The 19,590-nt window shown below is 38.7% G+C and overlaps 1 protein-coding gene across 8 annotated transcripts; it reads left to right on the top strand.

Moving 5' to 3' along the window:
• Positions 1-1,051: 1,051 nt before the first annotated feature.
• Positions 1,052-16,710, top strand: wt1a (WT1 transcription factor a). Of its 8 annotated transcripts, none has more exons than XM_049723299.2 (9): positions 1,052-1,884; positions 4,194-4,316; positions 5,791-5,893; positions 8,233-8,316; positions 11,286-11,385; positions 13,221-13,365; positions 13,451-13,540; positions 14,465-14,548; positions 14,745-16,710. In XM_049723299.2, the coding sequence occupies exons 1-9, from the start codon at positions 1,410-1,412 to the stop codon at positions 14,864-14,866; spliced, it is 1,326 nt and encodes a 441-aa protein (XP_049579256.1). In that variant the 5' UTR covers positions 1,052-1,409; the 3' UTR covers positions 14,867-16,710. The 8 variants fall into 8 exon arrangements, with proteins under 8 accessions (XP_049579256.1, XP_049579259.1, XP_049579255.1 ...); XM_049723298.2 differs by having other exon boundaries at positions 1,053-1,884; positions 5,794-5,893; positions 14,465-14,557; XM_049723297.2 differs by having other exon boundaries at positions 1,053-1,884; positions 14,465-14,557.
• Positions 16,711-19,590: the final 2,880 nt, after the last annotated feature.

The following is a 19,590-nucleotide window of genomic DNA, read 5'->3' as shown; positions in this document are numbered from 1 at the left end:
ATTTACCGGTGTAATACTCACCAATTTTTGACTAGCCACGGACAACAAGCATCTTGAACAGGCCTTCCATAGGCCCACGTTGGGAACACATAATTGCACGAACATAAGACACGTCTGGGGTTTTAATTGTTTCTTTTATTTCTAGCTTTTAATGTTGCAGATGTGCTTGAGTGAAAATTCTTATCCAATCTGTTCTGTCCCAGATTTTAACATATTAGTACTGATACACTAATGTTCAATTTGTGAAACTTGTACTGTTGTGGGCAAAATAAGTGGTAATTTTAGTATGTGTGTGGAAAGCTTTGCTGAATAAAAGTGCCATTGTGCTAAAATTATACTGACAGTGAAAATCATGAATATATAAAAACATTTTTTTCCAACGTGAAATATGTATTTTTTTTTCAGTCGGTGTATTTTCTTTTATTATTTTATCATGGTGGTGACATTCATTCCGGAGAGGCGCCATCTCTTAATTAACACGATTCAAATAATTATCAAACCAAATACTTTTAACCAGAATACAGATCATTTCATGTTGAAGTAACATTGTACAATAAATATTGAAAATGCATATTCTTCATAATATTATAGTTGGACACAATAAAAATGCCATACATTTTACGTAAGTATGTAAACAATCTTTCAAGTATTAAAACAAAATATAATGTAGGGATGAGATAATATTAGCTTTATTAGTCTCCCCATGGGGAAATTTGCAAATAAAGACATACATGTGATAATACATTATAATTTAACAATATATTTTAGCATCATTTTATTTTACTGCAACCGTATCATGAAATATACACAATATTTTTGTAGACTGATTCAAAATATAATTGTATGTATTTTATGTTCATCTCGCTTGTGATGTTACTTTTTTTAAGAAAATAAACTCAACTTGTCATAATACATTTTTTTAATGATTGTATGCATAAAATAAATGACTCAAAGAAAATATATTGGTGTTTAAATATAGTGTCACCTCCTGACTCCGCCTACACATTCACACAGATGGAGAGCATGGAGGGTAAAGAGGGCTACTCCTCCTCACTGGTCCACTCCTCTTCCTCCATTCACAGAGATCACTATTAGAGAAGACAACCTCTGTGCTTCTTGAATGGACCCAACACTCCTCCACGACAAAGCAAAGACCCCAGCCGGTTGAGTTCTTCTGTTTTTCTTTTCAACGTCGTAAAGTTGACCTCACGGCTGCATCACCATGAACTTGAGGAGTTTCCGCAGAGTGTGTGCTATTTTCAAACAAACGACGGGCTTCAACTGAGCCAGATTTTGGCTAGACTTCTATGCAACAAGGTGGATCTTTGGGTGCGAGAGGGCAGTGAGGCTTTTTAATCGATAAGGAAGCAACGTCCATCATTTTATCTTTTTGTTAATCTTGGACCACAATGGGTTCAGATGTACGTGACCTGAACTCCCTGCTACCTCCCGTTCCAGCCGGGCCCAGTCCAAGCTGCCCGGCTCTACCAGTCAACACGGCCCCACAGTGGGCTCCCGTCCTGGACTTCCACACTGCCACCTCACCTTACTCATCTCTGGGACCCCCTCACACGTCCCTCGGGCCGCACTCCTTCATCAAGCAGGAGCCCAGCTGGGGGAGCGCGAGCGACCCCCACCACCTGGACTCGGATCCTCACTGCGGCCTCAGCGCCTTCACCGTCCACTTCTCGGGGCAGTTCACGGGCACGGGGGCCTGTCGATACGGGGCCGCCTTCGGAGGACCCCCTCCTGCACCGGCTCCCTCCAGCCAGCCACCTTCAGTCGGTGCCCCGCATCATCACCAACCCCCCAGCAGGATGTTTAGCAACCCACCATACCTGACCAACTGCATGGACACACAGCCTGCCGCCCGCAACCAGACAGGTACTATATTTTTTACATGTATATGTGCACGTGTGTTACCTGCTCTATACAGATTGTCTTCATGTGTAGCTCATTCTCTTAACATAACATCCGTGTGACCTATGACCTATGCTGAGCTGTTGCCTTCACGGCCTCCAATTCCTTGTTCACTTCAATCCCTCAATGTGTCACTGACTTTCTAGAGTCTATGATAAGCAAGATTCTGAAAAAATAGAATGAAACTCACACATTTCTACAAATTACTTTTGACAGTTGCTTTATGCAGTTTAAAGTTTATGTACGCACCACGGTATAAGCGCTGTACTATTCCTAATGAAGTTGTTGTTAAAAGTTAAAAGAAAAAAAAAACATATATTGGGAAGATAAAGATGGATACATCATTTAGCACCACAACTGACATGATAGAATTTGAAACAAAAGGCTTCTGTTTCTTTTTATGTGGAATTGACCTGCTGCACTCACTCAGCACAATATTAGCCACACACGCAAATACCTACACGATTCCATCAGTAAAAGTTGTGTCCAAAAATGCAATGCTTATTTTCCATTCATTTATCAAAGAGGTCAATGGTGGAGAGCTGCATTGCATCGGGCTGAAACCAGTTACTCGATTAAACTATTATATGAGAGAATAGTATTTGACTGAAATTACAACCACAATAAAAACATTTAGGTAATTAAGAACCTCTCGGACAGTGATAGTAAACGCTGAGCGTTATTACTTTTGTAACGGCAGAATATGTGATGCAGCATATTTATTGCATCTTATTTGATTTTGCAAATGTGATTGATGAAGTTCATGAGTTATGAATGTCAGCACCAGGAAAGACATGGAATAATTGTATCTGACGCTCTGACATTATTTTGACCCGAAATTTTGTATCATGCATGACTGTACATTTTTCATAATCTAGATTAGATTTTTTTTTATTGTTTAAAAATACAACTATGCTTTGTTGAGCATTGCATTGCACACTACAATGGATGTCGCTTCTGATTCAATTCTACTAGCGAGTTTTTTGATTTAAATAAGATTTATGTAAATTGTAAAAAGTTTGAAACACTTTGAGAAATCAGTCAAATGTAAAATGAAGGATCCCAATAAACACAATTTCTCGAGTCTAAAATACAATGCAGTAATTCACGGCTTGAAATCTTAAATTTTCCTGTATTTTACGAATAATTTTACAATAAATGATTATGATTTAAGTGCAAGCAATTTAAATAACGTAGTGAAAGATAGTGAATGTTTTCTCAAGCTGTTTCTTCCGCACAAGCAGAGAAAATCACAATCAATTTGGGAATTTGAGACAATTTTTGCGGCTTACAATAAAAATATTAATTTATCAATCCATTCAAATGATTACGTTTGATGCCTTTTATTTTATTGTACACTAAATCAACTGGATTTGATTTAGTGACCACATTATTATTTTTAGATTTCAAAATGGTTTTTAAATCATGGGCTAAAACAGACAAGTCAAATGTCAACAATGAGGATCACATTCGGTTGTGTTCATGCAGGATAATAGAACTGTTTATCCGTGCCCAGTAGATTAATTAGCAATAACATGCTTATCAAGCAGATAATTTAGGAATAACATTATAATCAAAGCACTGAGCTGACCTCTGACCTGGTTTATCTGGTCACCGCTGTGGCTGGACAAGCACAGGCAAACAAACTAAGAGCAAGACTCAGGTCACACAGTAGAGCTGATAGCGGCGCAGGGTCACTCAGGGACCGAGGCGTCACCGCGAAAACCTCTACCTTGTGAAGAGGCACCCATGGCTGAGTCTAGTTCCGTCTGGATGGACAATATGTCATTCACGGTTTGGTGGGTAATTAAGCATATCAAGGGATTTTAAAATTAAAAGAGAAATTCAATTTCACATGGAAAAAATATACGCACTCAATGCAGGAACATAAAAAGGAAGTAGAAAATAATAGGATGAGTTTTGTTTTTCCATTCCCACTCAATTTATCGCGCTACATTGCATTTAAACTCAACTCAGTGTGTGTTTGTGTGTGTGCGTGCGTGTGTCTTGCGTGTGTGATTGATGGGGTTGAGTTCTGCCATTTAGTCAGTCATGTCATAAATCACATCTGAGTGTCAGACATTGATTCAGTGTGTGTGTTTAAGTGTGTTTATTTGATTACAGATTTGACAACTAAATAGTGATTATACTAATAATATTTTGAGGTATAACTAATTGCTGTTTAAACACAGCAACAACATGCTGATGGTGATTTAATTTTAAAATAAAAAAATACATTAATGTGACTTGAATTTTGTGTTTGTGTGTTGCAGGTTACAGCACAGTCGCATTCGATGGCGCCAGCAATTACGGTCACACGCCAACTCACCCCAGCTCGCAGTTCTCCAACCACTCCTTCAAACATGAAGACACGCTAAGTCATCAGAATTCCATCGGTATGTTTGATATGATGTAACATTGCACGAAATCAATGCGTCACAGGCTCAGGAGACTAAAACAGATTTAACTGAATATGTATTTATGTCTCGCGAGTGGGTGCACGACCGCATCTGTAAGACCGCTGACCTCACAGTGGGGACGTCTTCTGACGTCTCCGTGTTGACCTGGTTTGTCAGAAGAATAAATCAGCCACATCCTGACTCACAAACCCCCTGGGCTTCTCTTCTCATCCACTCTTTCATCCACCTACCCATCCCGTTAAAAATACTCGGCGTGTGTTAGTGGTGATAAGTGAAAATAGAGGTTTTTTTTGTGTTGTGTTCCAATAAATTTTGGGACATCTTTGCAGCAGATATAAGCAGCATTTTTGGAGGTGGGAGAGAAATTGGAATGCAAGGAACTGTCAAGGGAGCAGTTGACTCTCGAGTAGCAAACACAGGGAAAAAAAACGAGATTTGGGGATAAAGATTGGAAAAGGGGATGAATAGAAAAGGCCTTAAAGAAGACTAACATAATGGAACTTGATACCCATCCTTGCTTTCCATTGACCCTGGGAGCTCCACAGTGGAAAGCAATCCATAACATAACTTCATCCGACCATTTGTACGTTTTTTGAATCAAATATTCCAATAGAAGTAGAAAAAGAATCCCTTCCTGGGTCAAATTGTTTTAATCATAACACCTTTATTAAATTGGATGGGTATTTTTCAATATCAAGAATATGTCAGGAGGCTATAGTGAAAACGTCTATGCAAATTCGAATTATGCCACAGCACTGCAGCCTGTACCTTAACTTTGCTAAGTGATTTCTTTCGCTGTGTATTTTTCTTCTTGCCATCTCATGTTCTTCTTTTCTCAATACAAGTGTTGAGGCTGATTATTATTTTGGAATTATAGTCAGATTTTTTTTTGTATGCATGCTTTTATGTAGTTATGCCAAGACGAGTGGTATCTTGATTTTCCAGTGCCTCAATTTTAAGGTTTTTCGAGATATGAGGTATCCCCCAGTAATTCTTCATTTTGTGGTGCAAATAGTGTCACAACAATTACCTTGAAAAAGTAGCTTCATATTTTTATGGATCATTTGCTTTTAAATGTAACTTAGTTACTTCACTTCTATAACATTTTATTTAATTTTAGTTTTATTTATTTCATTCTCTCTCTTTACTATGTTTTCATACAAGTGCTTTCTTTTCCCCATTAAAACATTTATTGGGGCGCTGGAATGCAATAATGGCATTTTAATTCATTTAAATTTTGATTTCAAAAACGGGTAAATTTCTTGGAGTAAAATTCTGAAGTCTATGCTGATGTTTAGCATTGCATTATACGAGACACGTGAGCTTGAAAACAGGTTAAGAATTACGTGAATGCTGACAGAAACAATTGCGTGCAGTATACAATATGTCTGTGTGTGCCTCCTTATGTACATGTTTGTATGCATGTGTATATTTTTGTGTACATGTGTAGCAGAGCAGCAGTATCCTATGCCTCCTTCAATGTATGGATGCCACAACCCTTCAGACAGCTGTACCGGCAGTCAGGCTCTGCTGCTGAGGAATCCTTACAACAGGTACATACACACAAATACTTTGTACACATTGATTACAAATAGTGTCATGATGCTGACCCCACATGCAAAATCTATTTTTATGATACAACAGCAATTAAAGGTGGGAATTTTTTGCAACTATTGTTTCACTGTAATTCAGTGAACGATGACAGGATGCCGTTTGAACAGGATGTTCACCTTCAGGACAGGTCTCTGTGCCATTGAAGCTTTCCTCTCGATGTGGTTCAATTTCCTTTCCTGATGTTTGTGTATGCATGTCTAGATATATGATGGATGAGTTTGAAAAGTGTTTCTGATGTGTGAATTAAAACTTTTCAAAACTATAATAGAGGTTGGGAAATTTGCAGTGGATCTGAATTCAGTCTTATAATTGGGCGATTCAATTATTTGGAAACCTATTAAGATAATCAGCAGACACATTGCGTCAATTTTGTTCTAACAATGGAATTGGTGTTGTTTTCATTCTAAATGGCTTACCTAAAGTAAAATCTCATTTTGCATTGTCGCCAACCACGAGCATCCGTTATTGCATGTTAGTGTTGTATGATAGCTAGTTGCTAAAACCATAGATATACAACATCTAGAGTTTTTCTGTTTGTCGCAGTTCACTGGCACTCTATAAACATACCTCGTTGAATTCTTCAACTATCACACATGGACAAATTGGAGTGGTAAACTGCATGTCTTGGGGATGTGGAAGGAAACCAGAGTACCCAGAGGAAACCCACAGAGGCACAGGGAGAACATGCAAACTCCACACAGGAAGGCCAGAGACAGAATCGAACCCTTACACCTCTGATCTGTGAGGTGGACATGCTAACCAGTGCACCACAAATGTATACTGTATATGCCGTAGTTTCCGCACTATAAGGCGCACCTAAAAACCTCATATTTTCTCAAAAGCCGACAGTGCGCTTTATAATCCCGTTGCGCCTTATATATGGACCAATATGGATTCGTGGATGAGGACTCCGGTGCACCTTATAGTGCAGAAAATACGGTACATCAACTATGGAAATCATGCAATCAATTACAATTAAAAATGATCGACTGGCAGCCCATTACTTTTGGGGACAATTCATAAATGCAGATTAGAAGTTTGCGCTGCTTTTGTATGTTGTTGTTTCCCAAAAAACATCCTTCACATTTTATGATAGTGTTTTCCTTCGAGACTGCCGAACAGCAGTAGAGTCTCTGTGAATGCCACAGTGTGATGTGGGTCTGTGCGTGCGTGTGTTTGCTGGGAAGCTACGGCTTATTTTTATGACAAAGACGACCAGCAGACCTCCAAGTTTATATTCCCCCCTGTTTCTCTTCCACAGAAACATGCATACGCCTGCACGCACTCACATATGGGTTGACGTGGTTGTCTAATCTCACAGCCTGGTACAAGTTGCACTGTGTTTAATTGGCATGATGTCAAGTTGGCCCACTTGATCCACATGAAATAAAACATGCTGTTGTATTAGTGTGATTTTATGTGGGGCTGTAAATACTGTATGTTGGTATTAGCATTTATTCTTTTTACCATAAATATCGTTTCTATCCATCAATGCCAGTGACAGAACAATTACTTGCTCTTCCGTTGGATGGCAGAAGATGCAATTAACCTATTTTTCCATGTTGCCATTTATAAGCAATAGCTTTTGTTCAACAAAGAGGGCCTAAATTTCATACTAAGCAGAGTTGTGAGTAAATCAAAATATGAATGATTCATCATTGCTTCAGGAATAATACTTTTTGGAATAATTTTGTTTGGGGAGACAAAAGTTGGGAAATAGATTGATAGCAAGAATGAGGATATCAGATGAAATAAAATAAGATTTAGCTTACACACTAACCGTTGGTAAAACACATTGGTGCTGTTTTATTCCTTTTAATGAAATAATTAATTATTCAGTTGCATTGTTGAATCTTGTGTCCAGTCTCAATGTCAACTACAACTGTGCTGTTTGTGAGGCTCCACTAAATAGTAGCTGTGCTTTGAGCAGGGTGTCACTCCCACTCGTCTCTCCAGATTGTTTGCAGGCTGTAGGTGGCGTATATAAGAGGCTGTAAATCCAGCATGTGCGTGTGTACATAAATGTGAGCATGAAAGGTCACAGGCATGCCTCTTGGCTTTGTTTCATTCATGTTGCTGGTGAGTTCAATTGTCTTGAGCAGTATTTTTATCTTCTTTAACCTCAAATTGTGTGTGTGTGTGTTTCCGTGCCTCTATGTGTAAATGTGTTGGCATTTGTCACCAGTGTTCCCTTGGGGACAACATGAAGCTACATAACATCACAAGGGGACACTCAGCTCATGAGTTTTATTTTCTACATCTTGTTTGTCCTCCACAGTGGTGAAAATGTTTATCAAATGACCTCTCAGTTGGAGTGTGTGGCTTGGAACCCTGTCAATACACTGGCATCCACCATGAAGAGGTAGGAACTCATCCATCGCTATCTTTACGAAGACGTTGGGTGCAATTTTTAAAAAGAGAACATTTAGGGGCAGAAATGAAAGAGGACTACTAACTGCTTCTATACAGTGAATTAGTGGTGTCTGCAGGAAGGCAACGTGCATATGGCAATGTTGGTTTAGTATATTTATGTGGCAGGGTGGAGGAGTGGTTAGCCGATATGGCTCATAGTACCGAGGATGGGAATTTGAGTCCAGGTTTGCGTGCACTCCCTGTGCTTGCATGGGTTTTCTTGGAGTACATTGGTGTCATTGGAAGTGTGAATACTTCTGTTTTTGACTTCTCCAAAGTCAGCTGGGAAAGGCTCCAGATCACTGGCAACATAGTGGGGCTAAGCAGTATGGACAATTAATGGACGGATGGATATATATTGCCCAATATCTATCGAGATATTTCAGTGACATTTTTAAAAATATATAATGTACTGATGATGGAATTTGTCCATGGCAAGAAACAAGTCAATTAATAAAAAATAAAATGTCAATCACCAGTCATGTAATCTGGTGACCAACTTCTTGTTTAATGTAGCAATCAGATCAGGGCCCTTTCATTTCAAAAGCAGTGCCTAGAGCACAGGTGTCAAACTCAAGGCCCGGGGGCCAGATAAGGCCCACCAAATCATTTTATGTGGACCGCGAAGACGAATCGTGCATCAAAGTCGTGTGTCATTACTAGAATTGCAAATTGTCTTCACTTTTAACAATCTTTTTTTTTTAAATATTTAACCAGTTTTTACTCGTCTCATTTGAAAACAAGTTATTTGTCAGTTTGTGTTGTAGCTTTTACTGTATATAATATGAGGTGCTCAAACATTTATTTGCGTTGACCGTCATAATGGCCCTTCGAAAGATGCTAACAAATTAGACAAATCCAAGAACAAATTAAAACTGAATTAAAAAAAGTCAGCAATCAGGTTTGTTGCCTTTCTTCCCTCCTGCTTCTTCATAGAAACTCTGACACACAAACAAAACATTAACTTATTAGATCAGAATTTTAGACCTGGTTTTGAAAGGCTACTACATCTATGTCCTCTCTTCATGGACAAACTTGGAACCCAAATATGCAAGTAGAAACAAAGTTTGGGGAAAAATATGTATAACAAAATCCAATTTAAAAATCCATCCACATTGTACTACTGCAGTGTCATCATGACCTGCAAATGCTTTCGAATCAGTAGTAACCATAGTAAATGAACAAGTGTGTCTTGCATATGTGAATGCTTCTTATAAAGTTGTGTACGTGCATGAAAAGCTAGTTTAGAGAAGTGTGTATGTGTCAAATAGGGTTGGTGATGAAAGTTTGATTAAAATGTCTTGCTTTTCATTTGTGCCGCTCTATCAATGGGGGATACAGAGGCATGGGGGAGTAAGGTTGAAGAGGAAGAGATGAGAGGGAGGAAGAGGTGGGAGTCATTGGAAGAGAATGAGATAAAGAGAAACTGGTTGGAGGAAGAGGAAGCATTGGGGAGTTGAGCACAGTTTTAGTTTAGGTCACACAAACACACACAAGCTGCATGGGATTTTCTCAATGCGTACGTGCATGAAACATTAGGTGGGTTGTTGCGTAGCATATTGTAGATTTATAGTTGATGTTTGATGTTGTTGCATAAGCTGCTCAGCTGACACTGTAAGACATGGACCCCAAGTTCCATCTTCATAAAGTCAGTGCTAATCGCTTTAGATTGCAAAATCAATCTGTGCTTTTGGTGGTTGTAGTTTGCAGTAATGTCAAACTGCAATGTCCATATTTTAATGACCATATTTTGGTTGCAGAAACCTTTCTCTTCTGTTATTGTACTGGATACCTGAAACACTGTTCTGTCGCTGTATTTCAACAATGATAATAGTTTATACCACCTTTAGCAAAAATTCAATCACAATGGATAGTTAATTATTATGATGGTGACATTCATTGTCCGGCAGATGTGGAGACAAGATTCCGCTTGCTTACAGACAGAGGGATATATACACACGTTTCTCAGTGGATGTTATCAGAAGATGTTGAAGGTTACCCTTGCAGATGTGTCTCACAATGCAAGTGTTGTTCTACTCCTCCACACGGTTATCCAGAGATAGGATGATCCCAGACTTATCAAACTTCTTTCCTCAGCCACTTTGTCCAGCCAAGAGATGAAACCCTATTTTGATGCCCAACGGAACTGTGTGCATGGATAGAGTTTTGTTTCTTAGTCTATTTTTTTTTTTAATTTGCCACTTGTGTCGTTGTGGGAGTGAACAGGTCAATAGAAAGAGTGGCTCCTCTCGTTCCTTTTTAAATTTAGCGCCGGAGAAGCACATGACATGTCTACATGGCAGAAGCATATATAAACTAACTCGCTGGAGTCCATGTAGATGCAAAGTACATTTACAAGGAATTACAAAAAGATCTCCACTTGCTGATGTTAAGATGGCCAGCGCGATCGTAGATCGTCGCTGTGAAGTGGGCACTTGGACAACGGCTCAGGGGGGGATTTTTAAAATTATTCTAAAGATGTTATCTATGAATGAAATATTAGGACTTCCACCACGCATATTCAGTTGTCAGAATCAGCACCTTGATCAGATTCACCGAAATCGTGTTACACCACCACCTGTGCCACAACTTAGACCTGCTTTCAGATGGTCTAATGTGTATTTTCAGCCACTAAATCAGCAGGGGCACAGGGGGAATGTAAAAGAAAACGTTCACCGTAACGCCCAGCAAAAACATATCTGATAATTTTATTCATCATAATTTTCTCATTTTTTTTCAACCTTGTATTTTCTACCTTATTCTCTCAGGGGGACCATAGAAGGCAGCCAGCACAGACCCAAATGTTGTGCACTCGCGTTGTGCTTTGTGTCTACTCCACATTTTTACCTCATTTGGCCCAAGTAAATATCTCCAAACAGCAAGTTGACCCTGCTCAAATCTTGTCTCGTCTCTTTGTAGTCATGCAGGGGGCTACGACAGTGACCCAAGCGCGCCCATGGTGTACAGCTGCAGCACACAGTACCGCATACACACGCATGGCGTCTTCAGAGGAATACAGGTATGTCTGTCTGTGGACTAAGCATTTAATGCTTTAATTTCACTTCATGTCCCTTATGCGTGGTTCTAGGTAGTCTAAATCTAGCTTACTTTTTTTTTTTTTTTTGCCAAATTGGCAGATGTGCAGTGGGCTGTGGCAGGAATGCTTTGACGCTTGTTATGATCTCACTGCTATATGCGTTATGATGTTTCTTGTTTTTGACTTTGTGATGAGCTGTGAATTATGCTTTGAGATATTTAGTAATCCCCTGTTTAGATTTAAGATTTTTGGTGTCATTTTTCCCCCTCGAGAATTCCGAACAAATCTAGACTGAGTCAATTGGAGTAGTGGACCTTTTTCAACTATTTAGAATTTTGGGAGACTGGATTTTGTAAAAACTGATTCCGTATGAACGATATAGCTCGGCTCTCTGTTGTGCTAATTGCACAATGATCGCACCGCGAGCAATATGATATTTGTCATCTCTCTGTATTGAGTTTGAAGATCAATGTAGGTGAATATGAACCTAAAGTCTACAAATGATCATCCGCCATCTGAATCTCTTGCTGCTACTCTATCCTCCCAGAAGAGTCCTACTCTAGAAGTGATAACTGTAAGTCGCTATCTGGTTTACTAATTCATCTTTTAGAATCACCAGTGAAATATAGCACGGTATTCCGTCACCTTCCGCACCATTTTGATTCACTCTCTGGATTTTGTGCAATCTTGCAATAGCCACAGGTTGAGATTTAGCCATAACACCGTTTTTATCATGCAATTTACAGTTTGCACAGTACAGACAAAGAAGCATCGCAGGAATGACAAGAATGTATAACTGACTACTACATCTGGTCCTCTCCCCATTTCTGATACGGACTGTACAGCTCGATCTTAGCTTGCAGGCAATTATTTCCAATCTGTGAAGATGCATTCAACAAAAGAACTGAAGTCAACTGAATACCTCCAACTACCACATTTACACACAGATTCTAAAGAGTCCTCGGCAGATAGGAGTGTTTAGTCTGCTAAAACAAACCCGTTTACCCCCTAGTCCATCTCAGTCAAACTGGTCAGAAGGAGCTGAGCAGGCGTTTTTTTGTTTGGACTGACTACACAAAGCGGTCCAGTATCTTGAACGTGTTGCAAAAAAGACTTCCATGGGATGAGAGCCTGTGATGATGGTGCGATCAGTCTTATAAGAATCCACCAGTTCGACTATTCCTGTCAAATTCAGCCGTTGTTTGATTCGCTTCATACGTGTGCTTGGTCTGAAGAATGACAAAGAGGTGTTTTAAAGCAGGCCAAGTGCATCAAAGTTAATGGAATCATTCTTCATGCTTGAAGGTCACCTGTTGTGAAGATTTCAATGGGGCAAACATTTAGAGGCAGGAAATTAACATGGGTATGTTACAAATGTAACAATCCCAGGTTTCGCAAAGGAGATAGAGAAAATAGTTCAAATTCCTTCAAACCGTATAAAGATAAGGTCTCTTTATTTTCCTGATTGTTGTTGAACTCTTATTGTGTTCTTTATGGTATTTGCTGTGATTCTCTTCCACAGGGCATTTGCAGTGAGCAGCAGGGTTCTAATGGGGCGCTCTGTCTAAAAGGCGTGACTAACAGCTCCCAATGGGCTGCAGTCAAATCGGGGTCACCTTACAGCTAATTATTATCCAATGAAAATAAAGAGAGAATATGACCATTTTATTTTAATGATCCCAAAAGAGCAAGGTTGATTAAATTACATGATTAGTCTTATTAACTGAATGGAATAAATATAAATCAGAATGTCTATGGATTATATTTTACAGGCATGAGATATTTCATTTGTTTTGTTAATGTGTGTGTGCATGCAGGATGTAAGGCGGGTTCCCAGCATTGGTCCAGCAATAGTTCGATCAGAGAGCAGCGAGAAACGTCCATTCATGTGTCCACACCCAGGATGCAACAAGCGCTACTTTAAGCTGTCTCATCTGCAGATGCACGGCCGCAAACACACCGGTGAATACAAGAGTGCATTGTTACTTCTTTGTGCCTTTTTGAGTTTCATCAGACCCCTCAATACCCTCTCTTTGTCTGCGTCTAGGGGAGAAACCTTACCACTGTGACGTTGCAGAATGTGGTCGGGGCTTCTCTCGCTCTGACCAGCTCAAAAGACACCAAAGGAGGCACACAGGTTTGATTATTGCTTGATTTTCACTTATTCCTTCTCTTTGTTCTCCCCATTTGCTCCTACCTTCTTGTTTGCATGATGGCCATGATGTGTACATTGCACAGGTTTGTCCAAATGGTCTCCTAAGATCAAACATGTTGAAAGTCCCACGAAGAGGCCATATCCTTCCCCGCAGCTTGTTTTTTACCGGCCCGCATATTCCAAAAAGCGGCTCTTTATATGCCCCCCCCATAAATCTTCTCTGTATTTTTTTTGTCACTGGGTAGCACTGTTCTAACGACGACAGCAGCAATTGCTTCAGCAAGCGTATTGAGCATGGCATTACTATTGATAATATCCCATGAGTAATAATTTTCCATACATTCTTCGAAAAAGAAAATCAAGACTTGGTGTAGGTGCAACCAAGCCATATCTGCTATCTACTGGTGAATGGTGTAATATCACACTATAGTGGATGAATATTTGTAGTTTGAAGAAAAACAAAATAATATTAAAAAAATCACATCACCCCCACTTTTCATGAAAATACTAAATGGAGTGTTTATCACTGTTACATGCATAGTAAAGATTAGATTATCTGGTTGGGCCCCTCATATCATGTAAAGGTATAAGTACATATACCTTTGCCCATGTGAGTTTAAGGTGAGAAATGTCAAAGCAAACACACACGCACACACGCACACACACACGCACACATCCAACATGCATCCTTTGACTTTTCGGTTTGCGGATCTTGGCAAAAGTTCGGGGCAACCCTGATCTTGGCTGGCGTTACAAAAAAACTGGCAAAGCTTTGGACTGCCTTTCCTGCAAGTCTCCGCTCTACTTTATTTTTCTGTCTCCCTCTCTGTGCGTGTGTGCTGAATATTTCTCTCTTGTGTGTGTGAAACTCCCATCTGTGTGCATGCAAATTGTACATGTGTTTAGGAGTTAAACCCTTCCAATGCGAGACGTGTCAGAGAAAATTCTCTCGGTCTGATCACCTTAAGACACACACCCGGACTCATACAGGTAAAACAAGTGCGTAAACTTTTCTTTTTTCTTTTATACCTCATCCATGTTTACAGAATATAATAACTTATGATTTGGACATAACAGATAGATAGACAAACGCATGGATAAATAACAAAAGATATTTCAATAAAACTTTGTTTTCCCTAACCCTCCTCTTTTTCCCCCATGTGCACGTCTCCCACTCACCCTTCAGGCGAGAAGCCGTTCAACTGCCGTTGGCCAAACTGTCAGAAGAAGTTTGCCCGCAGTGACGAGTTGGTGCGGCACCACAACATGCACCAGAGAAACCTCACAAAGCTCCAACTGGCCATCTGAGTCTGCGTTCACTCACTGTGGCAAAACGGTAGTGTCGGACTGATTGATTGTTAATACTTTTGTGTGCCAAAATCAATGCAGCAGAAACCGAGGTTGCCCAAGGACATTTCATTCTTTCCTTCTTACATGTGTGTCCACTCATGAAATTCCTGTGCCCATTCCTTTTGAGGGTTAAAGTAACCCGAGTGCTCTCTGGTGAAGCTTCAAATTATTAGCTTCAGCCCTATCTGAACATGACTCACTGAGCAATTAATCAGATTTCACCGAAAAACCTTGGGAGTCATAAAAGCGCACTTTTCACCCGAATACTCCCCAAGAGCATTAAATGTGATTTAATGATTGTGGAAAAAGTTGCACCTCAGAAATAATTTAAGCCCGAGCAAGCAGACTTCCATCATCTAAAGGGTCCACGTTACCAAAGTAACTCATCAGCGTCGTCTTACATTTCGGCATCCGTTTTTAGGGGGCTGATTGCTAATCCAATTTATTCATACTGGACCAACTCAAATTGATTGCAAGATCAATTCATTTGAAGTCAGAATAGAAGCCATGCATAATTTCTTGTCCATTGTACATTTTTGCATGGCAAAATGGTCACATCGAAATTATTTTGTGGTAAGCAGAGAGTGTAATTTGTCACAATATCAGGAACAAATCAAATACAATAAAGTGTTTAGTGTCATCACCACTCTTGTAAATATCGCCTGTTAAACTATTTATTTTTATTTCATGGATTGATTCACTGGAACATAAGGGAGATTGCTATGTGCTCTTTACCTTTTTCAATGCTGTAAAAAAATGTCAAAGGTCATTTTTGTAAAAGTGAAACAGCTGAAATGTCGTGATCATTTGCATCTGACTTGGCAGGCAGTAATTTTAGTGTTTTGTCTGGGTCGCACAATGTCAACAAAAATTGTAGTTAGGTGTTCAGTCATGTGATGTAAACTTTTTTTTAATTCAACTCTCGTGCGTCAACATTGCATTAGTCTCTTGTGTGTAGGGGTGTAAATAATAATAATGGACTCGGCCTTTGTTTTACACACCGCATGTTCTCAAATGTCTGTTGGGTCACACTGGCTCTGTGACCAGGACATGGTCAAGATGGAAATAATTTTGCTTTGCCATGGGAACTGAGTTTTCCATGAGGGATACATGTGACTTTTTGGTGGGTGAGGGGGTGGGTTGTCTTTGAATGTATCCTGGAACTATTTTTGTTTCTTCTTTGACATGTAATAACAATTAAGCTGTAAAAAGTAAATGCCAGTGAAATATTATAACGATGAGCTCGCTGTATAAATGTTTTCTGTTACATTGTATCCACTATTATTTATTCAGGTTTAAGTCATTTTCTATTAGCAATTAATGAAATGTGCACAAACTAACTGCTGAACAGCTCCATTATCACACTCTTTTCAACTTTGCCTATAAGACAACAAACCGTAACATTAAGATTCTTTTGTTCTGATTTAATTTACCCTAACCGCACACTGATGTATCAAATATTCCATCTCTACAACGAAAATGCATTTTGATTGACATATAAGCATTATTGAGTCATGCCCATGAACAATTTTAGGGATGACTGTATTTAACAAATGTTTGCAGTGGTGTAGAAGTATAACACAGGATAGTAGAGCAATGAATATTTTACCCCTTTTACTGTACGATGGAACAAATAAATTAAATACGGTGTGAGCCAGAGGCAGTTGTACGTCTACCACAGTAAATATCACAAGACAAATTATTCAAAAACTTTTTTTTTTTACTGTCTACCAAAACAGTGTTATCTGTATTGCTTTTATGCAGCGCTTAATAAATCTCAAGGTGGGTGTAGGTGTACCTAATATAGTGTCCAGTGAGTGAATTTGCCTCTGTGCCAAAACTGATCCCCCCGGAAATATTGTCATATACATTATCACACACGCATACTTAGTACAGTACAGTACCAACCACTTTCCTCTCGTTATCTTTGGCCAGATTCTTCATTACATTCCTCGTCTCCCCATTGGGTGAAAAGGGCTGATAAAAAATGAACATGTTTTCTTTCAGTGTCTCGCAACTCTTTCACTCCCCTTGTGTTCCTTCCTCTCCGTCCTTGCTCGTACAAAACTTATTTTTTCATTTCCTATAGCAGTATAAATTATGATGCTCAGCTTCACAATAATGTGATATTTGCAAGTTTTTACGGAGAAAATAAGAGCAGAAGAGAGACGGAGACTGATGGAGGGCAAGATGGATAAAGACAGATCCAGCAATGTTTCTTTTGTGAACTTTTATCGCAAGTTTAGCCAAAGTGTTAGTGTAAATCAGACATGTCCAATTCCCTCTGTGGAATTCCCCTGAAACTCCCCAGGGCCTTTGTGCTATATCTCAGCTGTCGGACAAGGCCTCTATCTCCCATCTCACTCTGCTTTGTGTGTGTTTATGTGTGAGCTTCACTGTTTCATCTTGGTCCAGTCTCATTGCTCAAGGCCTTTGAAGCCAGGTAGCTGCTCAGTGTAACTGTGACTTTGGCCACTTTTACATCCAGTTCCTCAATTGAAGGGGGGCATGAAAAAAAATTATAAAGATAAGAGAGAATATCCACTGCCAATTAGGCACATGAAGATCCAAAGTACGTATTGTAAATTTTTGAGAACTTACTTTTATTTCAGACATTTAATTTTCAACCATTAACCAAATCATATGCTTTATTAAACGCAATTAAGCGTTAAGTAATTGAAGTTTTTTGTAGTTTAAACAAGTTTTAAAAAAATCAACAACTTTATCCTGTATATTTCTCAGAAAGTAAAGTACCTATAAAGAGTGTATATAATGTATGAACATGTTTATTGACTTTTATGTCAAGGAATTCTAACTCACTGATTGATTGACTACAAGCTCTGAAAATACTTTCTTCATCCATCCATTTTCGACACCACCTATATTCACTGGGGAATGCGATTTGAGGTGAGGTGCACGGGACAGCATGGACTGGTCACCAGGGCACATGCTAACAACCATACACACGCTTCGAGGAGTTTTCAATTTGTCCGCCGTTCAAGTGTTGAATGAATCCAGAGCGCCCACAGAAAAAATACAATGGGCAATGTGTCAAGCAGCGACCACAGTTGGGAAACCGCTTTTATTGAGCCAAGATACACCAATCACAATCAACAATCCAATTTCAAGCATACCACCAAACAAAATACTTAAATACTAATGGATGCTGTGTTGGCCCTGAAGTGCAAAACACAAAGACAAATAAAAGTAAAATAATCTAAAAACTACAAATAAAAACAATAATCATAACTATTCAAAACAATAACTAGATACAACAACAAAAATTACTCAACAAAAGCATAAGTACAACAGCAAATTTAAAAAAGCACAAGAATGTATAATGAAACAAAACAACAAAATTAAATGCAACCGAAAATAAAAATTTAAAGCACACACACACAGACAAACACACACCGTCCTTTATTGATTTCTTGCTGCTTTATCAGAATACCGCAACCATGACAAAAAAACACAATTGCATTTGGTAAAAGGATATTTAGGACAAATGTTGACAACACACAAATAATAGTAAAATGAGGACAAATCTATTTGCTACAGGAAATTGTTTATCCTTTCTGGTTTCATTTGGTGAGGCTTATATTTTATTACTGTAAGATACAACCTGATAATGCGCAAAGCAATGTAGACTAATTTTTGCACTTGACAATTTCTGGAAGAATCAACTTTTTCTGCTTTAATAAAGCATAACAAAAGTATCAATGAATTTTAAAACAAAGTCATAACGAGTAAACAGTAAAATAATGAATACAAAATGTGACACCATCATGTTTGCAACATGAAATTTATTATATTTTTAATGTATACATTTTAATAAAATTGCATAATTTTGAAATGCGCACAAAAAAATTACCAATGAGACTACCATTAGTTAATACCATTATTATTTTAAGCTATTTAATGAAGAGCTTATTTAATTTACTTTATAAATATTTATTCATAATCGGTAAAACTTGTTAACGATGTGCTGAATGCAACAGAACGACCCCGTATAAGAACACGTTCATAAGTATTTTGAAAAAGTTCATATAAAGTTAAACATACACAATGGTTTAATGCATAATGATGTTAAACACTCCAATGCATTAAAAAATATATATATTCCAAGCAAGCCAAGACAGCGGACGTTGAAGTTTAGTCTCTACCGCCATCGTGTGGTTAATGTGTGTATGCTGTCATCACGGCGAACCAAAAGCGGGATGACTTAGTATCAAGTTTGAATCTATCATCTATACACAATCAATTCGCAGTCACAATCCTACTTTTGAGCAATTTAGTTTTCAGATATTTGAGGAATGTTCACTAGATGTTTAATTAAAATTGAATCACGTGACTAACCATGCAAAACTGCAACAATTTGTGTACGACATGTACAACTAAACGTTGTAAGTGCTCAACATCGAAACTAGAACAGATAAACTAGTTTATTGTGGACAAATTACTTTATGGCCACGTTTTGATTTTTCACAAAGTCTCCACATTTCCAATGAGTCGGATTATAAATAGAAACTCATTCCTCGCCCTGAACCCTTTAACCTTCCTGCAGTGTCAGGCTTTACTAAAGGTGTCTCGGGAATTTGGTTCAACTTGGGTCCCGTGTACTGCTTTGCTATTTGGAGAGAAAACAGACGCGTTACATAACCGCTCCATTGAGTCTGCGGGAG

Source organism: Syngnathus scovelli, chromosome 6 (assembly GCF_024217435.2).
Source record: "Syngnathus scovelli strain Florida chromosome 6, RoL_Ssco_1.2, whole genome shotgun sequence".
NCBI lineage: Eukaryota > Metazoa > Chordata > Actinopteri > Syngnathiformes > Syngnathidae > Syngnathus > Syngnathus scovelli.
Note: the sequence above shows the minus strand (reverse complement) of the source record. Positions and strands in the feature narration are given on the sequence as shown.

Excerpts from the sequence above, each read along its gene's own strand:
- wt1a (XM_049723297.2), top strand. The coding sequence starts at position 1,410 with ATGGGTTCAGATGTACGTGACCTGAACTCCCTGCTACCTCCCGTTCCA. Across the intron at positions 1,885-4,193 it reads TGCCGCCCGCAACCAGACAG|GTTACAGCACAGTCGCATTC; the intron begins GTACTATATTTT and ends TGTGTGTTGCAG. Across the intron at positions 11,386-13,220 it reads GCGTCTTCAGAGGAATACAG|GATGTAAGGCGGGTTCCCAG; the intron begins GTATGTCTGTCT and ends GTGTGCATGCAG.